Source organism: Schistocerca americana, chromosome 3, assembly GCF_021461395.2.
Source record: "Schistocerca americana isolate TAMUIC-IGC-003095 chromosome 3, iqSchAmer2.1, whole genome shotgun sequence".
NCBI classification, from domain to species: Eukaryota; Metazoa; Arthropoda; class Insecta; order Orthoptera; family Acrididae; genus Schistocerca; species Schistocerca americana.
The window spans coordinates 370,111,133-370,127,148 of record NC_060121.1 but is presented as its reverse complement, the minus strand read 5'-3'; the positions used below and the strand labels follow the sequence as shown (position 1 = coordinate 370,127,148).

At 38.3% G+C, this 16,016-nt stretch overlaps 1 protein-coding gene across 1 annotated transcript in view; it reads right to left on the bottom strand.

The window, feature by feature from the left end:
- LOC124606090 (fatty acid synthase-like) overlaps positions 1-16,016 on the bottom strand; it is a 448,407-nt gene that overhangs the window by 131,363 nt on the left and 301,028 nt on the right. Inside the window, exons 20-22 of the mRNA XM_047138055.1 lie at positions 14,089-14,279; positions 3,203-3,454; positions 1,827-1,941 (exon numbers count right to left, since the gene is read on the bottom strand). Of these exons, the coding sequence (XP_046994011.1) occupies positions 1,827-1,941; positions 3,203-3,454; positions 14,089-14,279 (558 nt within the window). The remainder of the gene's footprint in view (positions 1-1,826; positions 1,942-3,202; positions 3,455-14,088; positions 14,280-16,016) is intronic.

Sequence of the window (16,016 nt, the reverse complement as noted above, 5' to 3'; positions counted from 1 at the left end):
ACTTTATTACATTGTACATGCACCAGTAATAGCAAGTAGTAGCAGGTCCACACTGGATGATTTTTACACAGGTGACTGAATACAGTCTGCTTTAGTTCATTAAATCAAATGGGAAGTGACTTTTAATGTGATTCCTACCCTGTTGTCATTGGGTTCTGCTTTGCAATATTTTGATAATCACTGAAGATAATTACTGAAAGAAAGTGAGTAGGTGGAGCTCAGTACCATCTCTGGCAAAAGAAAAAATAAAACAAAAAGAAGAAGCACTGAAGAAAGGTCTGCGCCGTGACTTTTTAAAAAATCCGGTAGACAGGAAACACTGTGCTCAAGTGAAATTGTAGAAGAATCAGGAAGTTACACCCCAAATTAACATAAAAAAGAAGAAAAAACACTTTCACCAAAGGAAGGCGAAAATTGATACCCCTGGTTGTTGAAGAGCATTTCACACCCAGTGATGTTCCCTTTTTTTGGGGTGGGGGGGAGTGACTAATAAAACCTGTGACTATATCACAATGATGCTAAAAAATTGCAACTTAGAAAATGTTAATGCAAATTAGAATACATCTCTTCAAACATACTTTAATAATCCTGCAACTAACTGCTGAAGAGAAAAATCATTTTCTGCTGCAAGATGCACAAAAAATTATTTAAGGACTTCAAAAACACAAGATCATCTCAGTTATCTTGAGGTCCTTGCTACTGAATCAGACTTCACAATGAAACTGGTCTATGAAGACGTTGTAAACATGTCTGCAAAATGACAGGGCAAGGAAAAAAAACCTTGTTATTTAAAAAATCAGTGTTTTGCCTTTGGTACATTTCTAAAAGAAATGTAACTTATTTGTACTGTTTGTATTTAATTTTAATAAATGCACTGTTATAGTGTTTGCATTTGTATTTATTGTATGGAACTTTATTAAGTTTTTTTTTATTTGTAATTTTTCTAAACTACAAAATGCCCAAAGATTCTAGTTAGACTACATCAGGATCAGGTAGAGATTCCAAAATCAGATATTGGATCGTAAGGCATACCTAACCAGAGGCAGACACAGACTCAGACTACAATTTAGTAATGATGGAAGAATAGGCTGAAGTTTAAGAGACTAGTGAGGAAGAACCATGGATCAAAGAACTGGGATACGGAAGTACTAAGGAATGAAGAGATATGATTCAAATTTTGTGAGGCAATAGATACTGCAATAATGTATAGCTCAGTATGAAGTTCAGTTGAAGAAGGAATGGACATCTCTAAAAATAGTAATCACAGAAGTTGGAAAGAAAAATGTTGGTACAGGGAAGGTGACTACAAAGAACTTAACCACACCATCACAGTAGTTTGGGCACAGGTTGGAGCAATGCCGTATGGTATGTGCTGTATGGAGAAAAGCATAATTACAAAATACAACAGAATAAATAAATGTAGTGTAAAAATGAAAAAGCAATGGAAAAATAACTCAATGGAGGAAAAATCTAGGAAAAACAAACAAATAAAGTAGAATAACTTGCAAAGGATGCTGGCATCATACAACAAAGCATGGGAAGACAACAGTAGGTGTGTGTGTGTGTGTGTGTGTGTGTGTGTGTGTGTGTGTGTGTGTGTGTGTGTGTGTGTGTGAGAGTGCATACATATTGTTAGCTCTATCTGTTATTTTCAATAATTTTGTTTTATCTTTCCTGAGTTGATTTGCATGCTGCTGTAGCATCACACTAGAGGTAAATTATTACAAGTTGATCTGATTCATGATGTGTTTACACATATGATTTTTATTACTTTTTGAAGCAGAAATAAGAAACTTCTTAAAAATTTCATTCCATGAAAAACTTACCTGTTCTGATAATTTTTCTGGGAGAACATTAATTGGGAGTTTTCCACTTGCCATCATTATGTCTTTGAAATTGAGGGCAGAATAATATACAGAGAAATAAGTTTCTGGAAAATCCCTGTTAAATAAAATACATTTTGTAATTTTCTCATTTGGGTAATATTTTCTGTATACAAGAAACACATACATGCAGACACACACACACACACACACACACACACACACACACACACACACACACACACACACTCACTTTATGACATGAAAAAGTTCTTGAATATTCAAAGTAGTAGTATTACATTATTAAAAGAAAATAAACATTTGTGTTCACTAATCTCTGTGGACATAAAATGTTCTTGCTCTTTAAGTGTTTTTATGACACAAGAAGGACAAATGTTATTGCTTTTGGGAATATTTGGTTAGAAAGGAATAAGTACAGTGGAAGTTTTAAGTCATTCTTTAAACACTTTTTTTCTGGGCGAGATAGCAGTATGGTGTACCAGCACATACCATGAAAAATCAAGCACTGAGTAAGTGAGTCCACCTCCATAGATGAAAACTCAACATGGTGACTCTATGCAGAGGACCCAGATTCAATTTCTGACCATGCCAAGGATTTTGTCTTTGTGAGAGGGCTGGAATACAGTTCACTGTTTCATGAAGACAATAGGAACTACTTAAATGAGATGTAGTGATTCCATGGTCTGGAAAGCTGATGACACCTTGGAGAGCAGTGTGCTGATACCATGCCCTTCCACACCTATCCAAATGATGTCTTAAGACAATTCACTCAGGGACAGAGTACGCTGAAAAGCTCTATGAGAGGCAGGACTTGTCTGGTGAAGTGCTAGTTGAAGAAACAGGAGTTGACGCAGAAGAGATAGGGGATCCAGTATTAGGATCAGAATTTAAAAGAGCTTTTTAAAAGAACAGCACAGTGGCTGGTGAACATTGTGTATTCACTCTGGGTCAGATTACAAAGTTATTTTAAGAGTAAGTAAAGATCTTTGATAGCAAACAGAAATGCTATAATTTTTATAATTCTATCAAGTGGGCCACTGTTGTTCTCAGTGCTAAATTAATGTGCAAGCATACTTCACCAGGTACACATAAAGGAAAATAAGAGTGTTTCTGTTACATAGGTTGTCAACAAATGTATGTTTAATAAGATTCAGTAATTTCAGACGTCTTGTAGGTATGGTATTACTATCATACAAAAAACATAAGTTCCTACAAACATTGCTATTATATGTTGTTTGTTCTTCAGCATGATACCAATATGCATTATCCTACTGCATCTCACATTAAATGTGACTGTAGAGATATCTGGAAAGAAAGACAATGAAAATTGAACAAGAAACATGCATTTTTTAACTCACGCTGTATTACTCATCAATGGTGGCTCTGCCTGCACCCAGTATAGACTTGACAAATTTCCTGGGTTCTGTATGTTCATGTAAGCATATTCTGTCATTACTGAAAGTGGTTCTGGTGGTTGCAAAGTGTATCTGTAGCTTCCCCAGCACCGATCTTTATATACATTCACTGCCAATCCTAATGCAAGTTGATTATTGTAGAATGGAAGATTAGGATCGAATTTGGGAACATCAGAATCAAGAAGTACCAGACACCTGCAACAGACAAAATAATTCAATTGCATACATGAATAAGAAACTTTCAACTCTTAAGATACAATATTATGTCAGAAATGACAACAATGAATCCAACATTTTCACTAGATGTCTCTGAACAATTATTTTTACCACCACACGAATAGTTGATTCATAGCCATGCATTGTTTACCTCACTCTGAAAATCATTGCATGAAACACTTCAGAAGAAGACTTAATGTTACCACAGACTGGTATAAAGAGTGTTTTAATGCAACTACACTGTGTAAGCATTATTAAATCCACCACATATTCCTGTTAATGCTGTGATCATTATACGTAGTTATTCATGAACTCTGCAAGTACTGAAAAAAGACAGTTAAACTTGTTTAAATGGAAATGGCTGATCAGACTATACTCGCTCATTTTTTAACAATATTTATTTTATGACAAGCCATGCCACCACCAGTTGTTCAGTTCTGCTAGACCAATGGGTGGCATTATTAACTTCCATTAGACAATACGTCTCTTTGTCAAGAATGCAAAACCTGTATGGTGCAAAAAGTGGCAACTGTCCCTGAATAAGGAACAGTGAGAGATCACACACATGAGTACAAAAAGAAAGGCATTAAATTTTGGTTTCATGATAAACTACGCAAATTTAAAGGCTGCTAATTCAACCAAATAACTAGAAGCTACAATTAAGAACAGTTGACATCGGTAATGTTGTGGAGACGGCAAACCAAAGACTGCTTTTTATTGGCAGAACAATTACAAGATGCAACAGAACTACTAAAGAAACTGCTGATACTATGCTTATTTATCATCTGCTAATATGGTATGGGATCCTTACCAAGTAGGATTGATATAGGATATCTAAAATGTCCAAAGAGGGGTAGCTCCTTTTGTATTATCACAAAATAAGGGAGAAAGTGTCATGGATATGAAAAGTGAGTTTGTGTGGCAATGATTTAAACAAAGGTCTTTCATATTGCAGCAAGATCTTTTGCAGAAATTCTAATCACCAACTTTCTCCTCTGAATGCGAAAATATTTTATTGTCATCAACCTACATAGGGAGAAATGATCATCATAATAAAATAACAGAAATCAGATTTCACACAGAGAGGTTTAAGTGCTCATTTGCCCCAGGCTCTGTTAGAGAGTTGAGAAATAGACTGAAGGATGTTCAAAGAACCCTCTGCCAGACACTTAGGTGTCAACTGCAGAGTAGTGATGTAGATGTAGAAACTATACACTGATGGGAATTTCTTCACATTCCTCTCCACTTCCTTTCTCAGTTAGATGTGTTTAGCACTGGTCACTTTGCTGGCAAAATTATTTTTATTGCACTATTTCACTGTAGGACTGCACAGAAATATAAACAGAGGAAAGGCCAAGATGTAGTTTTCTTAATATTTTTTTGCAAAATTTCTCTACTGCAGTGTCACAATGGGTGGTAGGTTTACCTGACATGCCAGTGACAGAATCCTACTGCACACATTTGTTGATTCTTTGGCTATTAAACAATGAAAGTTCTCTTTTTCTTGAAAACTGTGTTAAATAGACTCTGAGTCTGAGTTTTCTTGCCTACAGTATTTTAGGAATGGTCACTCTATCAGTAGGAGGATTTCACAACACTGTTTTCAAATATGACTGAACCATCACTAGAAGACCATATCTGGGCAACCAGCACATGAGTCAAAATGTTATTAATCACACAGGTTTTGTGGTGATATGGAATAACATATGTAACAAAAAGATTGGCAAATTGATCATCAGATTTCTTGTAACAAAGATATTGCCAAATTGATCATCAGCTTTCTTTAAACAAATAATTTCATAATTAAGTGACATCAACAAAATTATATCTTCCATCTTTTTTCTTGGTGAGATTCATTTTGTTCATTCATTCACTTATTCAGTAAATAACTCATCATACCTTACAGAACCTGTTAGGAAGAGGAACCTTCAACTATGTTAATGAGCAAAAATATACATTAACAAATTGAAGCAGCTGAATTAATAATTAAATATCATTAGTTCAATATAAACTATTTGAACACACCAAAGTTAAATTTAACATAATACAGGCAGAAGGAAAGCCATTACTTCCAAATGAAAACTTCTACTTTCCTCACTATCAGCTGTTACCACTTTCTTACTTACATATGAATACAAAAAAGGATAGTTTGGTGCTCACCACCTAAAGGAGACATTGAGTGGCAGATAGGCACATTTAAAGTACATTTATAAGTATATTAAAATATCAGACAAAGTCTTTTCTCAGGCATAGAAACAAACAAACACACACACGCACACAAAACACATAACTCACAAGTACACATGGCATATTGAAGTGCTAAAGCCTGACTGCTGTAAGCAGGAAGCACAGCTGGCGTTGAGCAACTACGATCGTGCTCTCTACCAGGTTTTAGACTACCTCTCACCATGCCTTGAAAGCAGAGATATCTTTAACACTCCACTATCCTCCTCACCCCTCCCAGAATGGCATTCTGCCCATCCACCCAACCTATGGAATATCATTGTCCATCCCTGTTCCACACCTCCTCCCAATCATCCCTGTAACAGATCTAAATGTAAGACCTGTTCCATACATCCTCGCAATACTCCACCACATCAGAGGCAGGGCCACATGTGAAACCAGCCTGATCTACCAACTTAGTTTGAACACTGTGCAGCATTCTTTATTGGTATTACCACTATCAGGCTGTTTGTTCACATGAATGGCCACTGCAAAACTGTGACACAAGAGACAGCTGGGCTACCTAAGTGCCTGTGTCATCTGCTTCTATCCTAGCCAAGGTTACTGTTCACTGCAGTAAGGCCTGAGTGCCCAGAGCAATGGTGGTCATCTGTGTTTGAGTTGTGCATGTGTGTGTGTGTGTGTGTGTGTGTGTGTGTGTGTGTGTGTGTGTGTTTTCTCTATGTGTGAGGAAGGACTTGTCTCATAGCTTAGTGTATCCTTAAATGTGATTGCCAGCCACTCAATACCCTCTCCATGTGGTGAGTAGTAGCCTATCATATTTCAGTGATGTTATTAGAGAGAGAGAGAGAGGAGAGGGAGGGGGCAGGGGAGAGAGACAGAGAGAGAAGGAAGATAAAGACAATCCAAAGCAGACCAGCACATTTCATCACATGTTCATTTTGAAAGTACAAGAGCATATTGGAAATGCTGATCAAACTACAGTGGCAAACATTACAAGAGAGGTGAGTTTCATGGGGAGATTTACTTTTAAAATTTCAAGAATGAAAATTATGAAAGGAGGTACTTAATATACTACTCAACACTTTATGAAAGATTAAAACGGTGTGCCATACCAGGATTGAAACTGGGACCTTTGCCTTTCGCAGGCAAGTTCTCTAACAACTGAGCTACCAAAGCACTACTCATGACCTGCCCCTCAACTTTACTTCCACCAATACCTCATCTCTAATCTTCCAAACTTCGCAGAAGTTCTCCTGCATAACTTGCAGAACTAGCATTCCTGGGTGTAAGGCTATTGCAAGTACATGGTTTAGCCACGTCGTGGGGGATCATTTCTAGTATGAATTTTTCACTCTGCAGTGGAGTGTGTGCTGATATGAAACTTTCTGGTAGATAAAAATTGTGTGCCAGACTGGGGCTCAAATCTGGAAACTTTGCCTTTCACAGGCAAATGCTCTAGTGACTGAGCTACATGAATGTGACCCACAACCTGTCCTCATATCTTTACTTCCACTATTTCCTCATTTCCTACCTTCCAGACTCCACAAGAGTTATGCAGGAAAACTTCTGTGAAGTTTGAAAGGTAGGAGACCAAGGTCAAGTCCTGGTCTGGCACACAGTTTCAATCTGTCAGGAAGTTTCAAATCAGCACACACTCTGCTGCAGAGTGAAAAATTCATTCTGGATGTGGCTAAGCCATGTCTCTGCAAGATCCTTTCTTCTCCATGTTCTGGAATATATTAGTTTTTCACATATTTGTCTTGGAAATGACCATGGAGGGAAAATCCGAGAAACTGGGCAATTATTGAAGCTTATCAGCAGTTAGTCCTCTTGCATATCATTTGCAAATGGAAAGGAATGGGAGAACTAATAGTTGTTGTTGTTGTGGTCTTCAGTCCTGAGACTGGTTTGATGCAGCTCTCCATGCTACTCTATCCTGTGCAAGCTTCTTCATCTCCCAGTACCTACTGCAACCTACATCCTTCTGAATCTGCTTTGTGTATTCATCTCTTGGTCTCCCTCTATGATTTTTAACCTCCACGCTGCTCTCAAATACTAAACTAGTGATCCCTTGATGCCTCAGAACATGTCCTACCAACCGATCCCTTCTTCTGGTCCAGTTGTGCCACAAACTTCTCTTCTCCCCAATCCTATTCAATACTTCCTCATTAGTTATGTGATCTACCCATCTAATCTTCAGCATTCTTCTGTAGCACCACATTTTGAAAGCTTCTATTCTCTTCTTGTACAAACTATTTATTGTCCACGTTTCACTTCCATACATGGCTACGCTCCATACAAATACTTTCATACATGACTTCCTGCCACTTGAATCTATACTCGATGTTAACAAATTTCTCTTCCTCAGAAACGCTTTCCTTGCCATTGCCAGTCTACATTTTATATCCTCTCTATTTTGACCATCATCAGCTATTTTGCTCCCCAAATACCAAAACTCCTTCACTACTTTAAGTGTCTCATTTCCTAATCTAATTCCCTCAGCATCACCCGACTTGATTCAACTGCCTTCCATTATCCTCGTTTTGCTTTTGTTGATGTTCATCTTATATCCTCCTTTCAAGACACTGTCCATTCCATTCAACTGCTCTTCCAAGTCCTTTGCTGTCTCTGACAGAATTACAATGTCATCGGCGAACCTCAAAGTTTTTATTTCTTCTTCATGGATTTTAATACCTACTCAGAATTTTTCTTTTGTTTCCTTTACTGCTTGCTCAATATACAGATTGAATAACATCGGGGAGAGGCTACAACCCTGTCTTGCTCCCTTTCCAACCACTGCTTCCCTTTCATGTCCCTCGACTCTTATAACTACCATCTGGTTTCTGTACAAATTGTAAATAGCCTTTCGCTCCCTGTATTTTACCCGTGCCACCTTTAGAATTTGGAAGAGAGTATTCCAGTCAACATTGTCAAAGCTTTCTCTAAGTCTACAAATGCTAGAAACGTAGGTTTGCCTTTCCTTAATCTTTCTTCTAAGATAAGTCGTAAGGTCAGTATTGCCTCACGTGTTCCAGTATTTCCACGGAATCCAAACTGATCCTCCCCGAGGTCGGCTTCTACTAGTTTTTCCATTCGTCTGTAAAGAATTCGTGTTAGTATTTTGCAGCTCTGGTTTCTTAAACTGATTGTTCGGTAATTTACACATCTGTCAACACCTGCTTTCTTTGGTTTTGGAATTATTATATTCTTCTAGAAGTCTGAGGGTATTTCACCTGTTTCATACATCTTGCTCACCAGATGGTAGAGTTTTGTCAGGACTGGCTCTCCCAAGACCGTCAGTAGTTCCAATGGAATGTTGTCTACTCCGGGGGCCTTGTTTTGACTCAGGCCTTTCAGTGCTCTGTCAAACTCTTCACGCAGTATCGTATCTCCCATTTCATCTTCATCTACATCCTCTTCCATTTCCATAATATTGTCCTCAAGTACATCGCCCTTGTATAGACCCTCTATATACTCCTTCCACCTTTCTGCTTTCCCTTCTTTGCTTAGAACTGGGTTTCCATCTGAGCTCTTGATATTCATAGAAGTGGTTCTCTTTTCTCCAAAGGTCTCTTTAATTTTCCTGTAGACAGTATCTATCTTACCCCTAGTGAGATAAGCCTCTACATCCTTACATTTGTCCTCTAGCCATCCCAGCTTAGCCATTTTGCACTTCCTGTTGATCTCATTTTTGAGACGTTTGTATTCCTTTTTGCCTGCTTCATTTACTGCATTTTTATATTTTCTCCTTTCATCAATTAAATTCAATATTTCTTCTGTTACCCAAGGATTTCTACTAGCCCTCGTCTTTTTACCTACTTGATCCTCTGCTGCCTTCACTACTTCATCCCTCAAAGCTACCCATTCTTCTTCTACTGCATTTCTTTCCCCTATTCCTGTCAATTGTTCCCTTATGCTCTCCCTGACACTCTGTACAACCCCTGGTTCTTTCAGTTTATCTAGTCCCCATCTCCTTAAATTCCCACCTTTTTGCAGTTTCTTCAGTTTTAATCTACAGATCATAACCAATAGATTGTGGTCAGAGTCCACATCTGCCCCTGGAAATGTCTTACAATTTAAAACCTGGTTCCTAAATCTCTGTCTTACCAATATATAATCTATCTGATACCTTTTAGTATCTCCAGGGTTCTTCCATGTATACAACCTTCTTTCATGATTCTTAAACCAAGTGTTAGCTATGATTAAGTTGTGCTCTGTGCAAAATTTTACCAGGCGGCTTCTTCTTTCATTTCTTAGCCCCAATCCATATTCACCTACTACGTTTCCTTCTCTCCCTCTTCCTACACTCGAGTTCCAGTCCCCCATGACTATTGAATTTTCGTCTCCCTTCACTATCTGAATAATTTCTTTTATTTCATCATACATTTCTTCAATTTCTTCGTCATCTGCAGAGCTAGTTGGCATATAAACTTGTACTACTGTAGTAGGTGTGGGCTTCGTATCTATCTTGGCCACAATAATGCGTTCACTATGCTGTTTGTAGTAGCTTACCTGCATTCCTATTTTCCTATTCATTATTAAAACTACTCCTGCATTACCCCTATTTGATTTTGTGTTTATTACCCTGTAGTCACCTGACCACAAGTCTTGTTCCTCCTGCGACCGAACTTCACTAATTCCCACTATATCTAACTTTAACCTATCCGTTTACCTTTTTAAATTTTCTAACCTACCTGCCCGATTAAGGGATCTGACATTCCACGCTCCGATCCGTAGAACGCCAGTTTTCTTTCTCCTGATAACAACATCCTCTTGAGTAGTCCCCGCCCGGAGATCCGAATGGGAGACTATTTTACCTCCAGAATATTTTACCCAAGAGGACACCATCATCATTTAATCATACAGTAAAGCTGCATGCCCTCGGGAAAAATTACGGCCGTAGTTTCCCCTTGCTTTCAGCCGTTCGCAGTACCAGCACAGCAAGGCCGTTTTGGTTATTGTTACAAGCCCAGATCAGTCAATCATCCAGACTGTTGCCCTTGCAACTACTGAGAAGGCTGCTGCCCCTCTTCAGGAACCACAAATTTGTCTGGTCTCTCAACAGATACCCCTCGATTGTGGTTGTACCTACGGTACGGCTATCTGTATCGCTGAGGCACGCAAGCCTCCCCACAAACGGCAAGGTCCATGGGGGGGGGGGGGGGGGGGGTAGGAAGGGAACTAATAGTGATACTGATTAAAAATTGTAGGGTATGTGAATAAATGTGGATGTTGTTGAGATCTTGCTGCATACCATTATACTAAAAACACAACTATACTCTGAACCATAGCAGAGAGACAAGTGTACTCTGAAACATAGCAGAGAGACAAGTGTGCACTGAAATTATCTTTGTGTCCTGTAACACAGTTGTGTAAGTCACAGTCCATCTTGTGAAATGAGTGTAAGAATTCCAAGATCTTTGTAGAGTCCTTTGCAAGATGTTTCATTGACACGTGATTTACCAACTGACCTGCCGACACTGTGAAGCTTTCTATGTGGGAATGACCAGCCACAAAATGTCCATTTGCATGAATGGACACTGGCAGACAGTGTTTGGTGGTAATGAGGATCGCCCTGTGGCTAAACATGCCTTGGTGCATGGCCAGCACATCTTGGCACAGTGTTACACCGTCCGGGTTATCTGGATACTTCCCACTAACACCAACCTGTCAGAACTCCGGAGATGGGAACTTGCCCTACAGTATATCCTCTCTTCTCGTTACCCACCAGGCTTCAGTCTCCGCTAATTTCAAGTTGCCGCCACTCATACCTCACCTGTCTTTCAACAACACCTTTGCCTCTGTACTTCCGCCTCGACTGACATCTCTGCCCAAACTTTTTGCCTTTACAAATATCTGCTTGTGTCTGTGTATGTGCGGATGGATATGTGTGTGTGTGCGCACGAGTGTATACCTGTCCTTTTTTCCCCCTAAGGTAAGTCTTTCCGGTCCCGGGATTGGAATGACTCCTTACCCTCTCCCTTAAAACCCAGATCCTTTCGTCTTTCCCTCTTTCCTGACGAAGCAACCGTTGGTTGCAAAAGCTTGAATTTTGTGTATATATATATAATTTTGTGTGTATGTATGTGTTTGTTTGTGTTTCTATAGACCCGCCAGCGCTTTCGTATGGTAAGTCACATCATCTTTGTTTTTAAATATATTTTTCCCGCGTGGAATGTTTCCCTCTATTTTATAAGTGTACATATTTTATAAGTGAATATATATGTATATATATTTTATAAGTGTACATATTTTATAAGTGTATATATATGTATATATATTTTATAAGTGTGTGTGTATATATATATAATAGAGGGCAACATTCCACGTGGGAAAAATATATCTAAAAACAAAGATGATGTGACTTACCAAACGAAAGCGCTGGCAGGTCGATAGGCACACAAACAAACACAAACATACACACAAAATTCATCATTGTGTGTATTTTTGTGTGTATGTTTGTGTTTGTTTGTGTGTCTATCGACCTGCCAGCACTTTCGTTTGGTAAGTCACATCATCTTTGCTTTTATATATGTATATATTAATAGAGGGAAACATTCCACATGGGAAAAATATACCTAAAAACAAAGATGATGTGACTTACCAAACGAAAGCGCTGGCACGTCGATAGACACACAAACAAACACAAACATACACACAAAATTCAAGCTTTCGCAACAAACTGTTGCCTCATCAGGAAAGAGGGAAGGAGAGGGAAAGACGAAAGGATTTGGGTTTTAAGGGAGAGGGTAAGAAGTCATTCCAATCCCGGGAGCAGAAAGACTTACCTTAGGGGGAAAAAAGGACGGGTATACACTCGCACACACACACATATCCATCCACACATGTACAGACACAAGCAGACACCCGCTCAATAACAAATAAAAGTACTTAAAGAGACAGTAATATTTTAAGATGTACTTAATTTTGATTGCTGTTTGTAAATTTGGCTTCAAGCTAAGTTGGTCGCTTACTTCAGAGCAGAGGGGTAAGTAGTGCAGCCACTGTAAACCTAAAGGACGTGAGAGGGGGAAATGTTTTACACTTTATCTTCTAGTACTGAAAACTAAGTTTGCCTCATGTTGATCAGCTGTTATGGTATAAATTTTGACACATAACATGGATTAGTGAATGTGCATTACAGAGACAGTCATCTTCAAGTGTGGTACTGCTTTGTAGCAAGGAAAATATATATATATATATATATACTGTAGAAAAAAGTGACATCAAAACAGTTACTAAACATTTCTGGTCATGTATCATATTATGTAATGCATTTAGATATAAGTGCAATTACTGTTATTAAACACTTAATAACCTGCTCACACACACAAAACAACACTTCGTCAAGCAATTACTGTGTCACAACTTTAGGGCTGCTGTGGGTGGCAGCAATCTGAAACAGTTGACACACAGTGTTCCAAACGGTGCAGACTTTTAACAGTACTTTGGGGCCGGTGGCCAACAGTTGCATCCTCACTATAGTCAGTCTACTGGGGGCTGATAACATACTGATTTATGTAGGTTACCAATTAATAGTAACATCAGAATATATGCAGCCCGAGATGCTGCCCCACAATATTAGTATTGGCTCTTGAGCAAACCACTGGCTTAAACCATTGATTATTATGCTTGTTCCACCAGAAAATACCACAGGTTTTTAATTGTCTCTTAAACCACTGTTAGGTAATGTAAGTGGAAAATATAAGTAAACTCAACACCAAACTTTCCATGTTCTCAAATTTTATGTTCCCTCATTCTCAGTTTACTTTTAGTCTTGTAGTATACATCTTCGGTGGAATACCCCGCTTTCTGTCATATAGATACGAACACTTGTAAGAGGGATACCATTAAAGGCATAAAATTTTAGCCTCCCAAGTAGAAGTCAATTGTCCACAGAATCGGAGACTTTGGCAACATCACTAAATACAAGTACATCAACATAGTTTTTGTTACTTATTCCTAAAATAATTTCATTTTTAATGTCACATACCTTTTTGGGTATGAAAGCTTAACTGAGAAGAAATTAAAACATTTCATTTTGAAAAATGACACAGTAATCTATTGTAGGCCACTTCATCGAAACATTGTGGAAAGCTTGGATACAGTAAAATGAGTACCTAATTTGATATTATTTGCTTACTTCATTTTTCTAAATGGACATCACTAGATCATATGTCATTAAGCAACTCTGTGTTGAGTCACTGACTGATCACAAAGAAGCTTAAAAGTGGTCCTTCCAAGATGGTACAATATTTTAATGCCCCACAGGAAACATCATCATAGCCAGAAGAATTGCTGTTTCTTAGTAAAATGATAATTTTAATGTTCTCCTCAGGAGTTGTTCCTTTGAAAACATTTTCTGTTATTGGAATACACAGTGTCCACATCAGTAAAATTCGTTTATATTTGTTCTCCCTACTTACCTGATTTTCTCCCCTCCAGGTTCTTTTCTAAGGCAGTTGACTGCACCCACTACACCATTTGATATCTTATCTTCTGAAATTAGAAGTATATCATGCTCTCCACCTTCTACACACTGCTTCAGGTCCTTCACCCATGAAAACTGCTTGTCACTTGTAATGGTTATTGTCTTCAATTTTGGTGTTGCAGTTTTCTACAAACAATGATAACTAGTACATTTTACTAAATAGTAATACATGCATTTGTAGAAATAGCCATCAATCCCAAAAGTAACCAACAAATGTACTTCACTAAACCCAAAAATGTAGATTTTTGGGAGAGTATATTTCTCACAACAGTAAAATGGGTTGCTAGTATACAGGGTGTTACAAAAAGGTACAGCCAAACTTTCAGGAAACATTCCTCACACACAAAGAAAGAAAATATGTTATGTGGAGATGTGTCCGGAAATGCTTACTTTCCATGTTAGAGCTCATTTTATTACTTCTCTTCCATTCACATTAATCATGGAATGGAAACACACAGCAACAGAACGTACCAGCGTGACTTCAAACACTTTGTTACAGGAGATGTTCAAAATGTCCTCCGTTAGTGACGATATATGCATCCACCCTCAGTCGCATGGAATCCATGATATGCTGATGCAGCCCTGGAGAATGGCGTATTGTATCACAGCCGTCCACAATACGAGCATGAAGAGTCTCTACATTTGGTACCGGGGTTGCGTAGACAAGAGCTTTCAAATTCCCCCATAAATGAAAGTCAAGAGGGTTGAGGTCAGTAGAGCGTGGAGGTCATGGAATTGGTCCACCTCTACCAATCCATCGGTCACTGAATCTGTTTTTGAGAAGTGTACGAACACTTCAACGGAAATGTGCAGGAGCTCCATCGCGCATGACCCACATGTTGTGTCGTTCGTGTAAAGGCACATGTTCTAGCAGCACAGGCAGAGTATCCCGTATGAAATCATGATAACGTGCTCCATTGAGCATAGGTGGACGAAACTAAAATGAGCTCTAACATGGAAATTAAGTGTTTCCGGACACATGTCCACATAACATCTTTTCTTTATTTGTGTGTGAGGAATGTTTCCTGAAAGTTTGGCCGTACCTTTTTTAACACCCTGTATACATGTACTTTAATCATGTATTTGTAAGTGATAAAAAAATTAAAAAAGTGACTGTATATGAAATAAGAAAATATTGGCATAATAACTCAACAACCATGTTGCCATACTGTATATTTATCTTCTGTAGCAATGGCATAAGTATATTCCTAATTTTCATAGAACAATCCAGAATTAATAAAGATGCAACACTTTTCAATCATCAGGTGGTGAACACTTCCTTCAAGCATCACTACAGAGCTTAGTGTACTGAGCAAAACAGCCTCAAAGCTTAGTAAACTACACACTACTTTCAGAGTCTGTCTCAGAACTAGTGTAACTGATTTCCTGGTCATTTGGAAGGAGTGAATGGTTATCTTTATGCTGGGATTAATGGTGGGGGATATCACATGATCTAGGGGACCTGGTTCACTTGCTGCTGAGCCTTTGCAGTGTGTAGATAAAATGCTCCAGAACTGTTTCAGTAAACTTAGGATTAAACTGAACAGATCTGCAAAGCAAACTGTTAATATGACCTGTGAAACTTACAAGGAGTGAAGAATGACATAATTTTGAGGTACTAGTAAATGAAATAATTCATATGCTTAAATGAGTTGTCTCAACAGCCTCATGGTTGTTAACTGCACTGGGCTTACGAAGCTTAAAAAAGTTTCTGGTAGTGGTGTACTGATGTAAGATGAGGTGTACTGATGTGAGACAGGCATATTTTGAAGACTATTAATTGATTGTACATGTATTGGACAAACCATAATCTCTTGCTATTAAAATTCCCTTGAAAACCTTAGACTAATTGCAGTAAAAGTT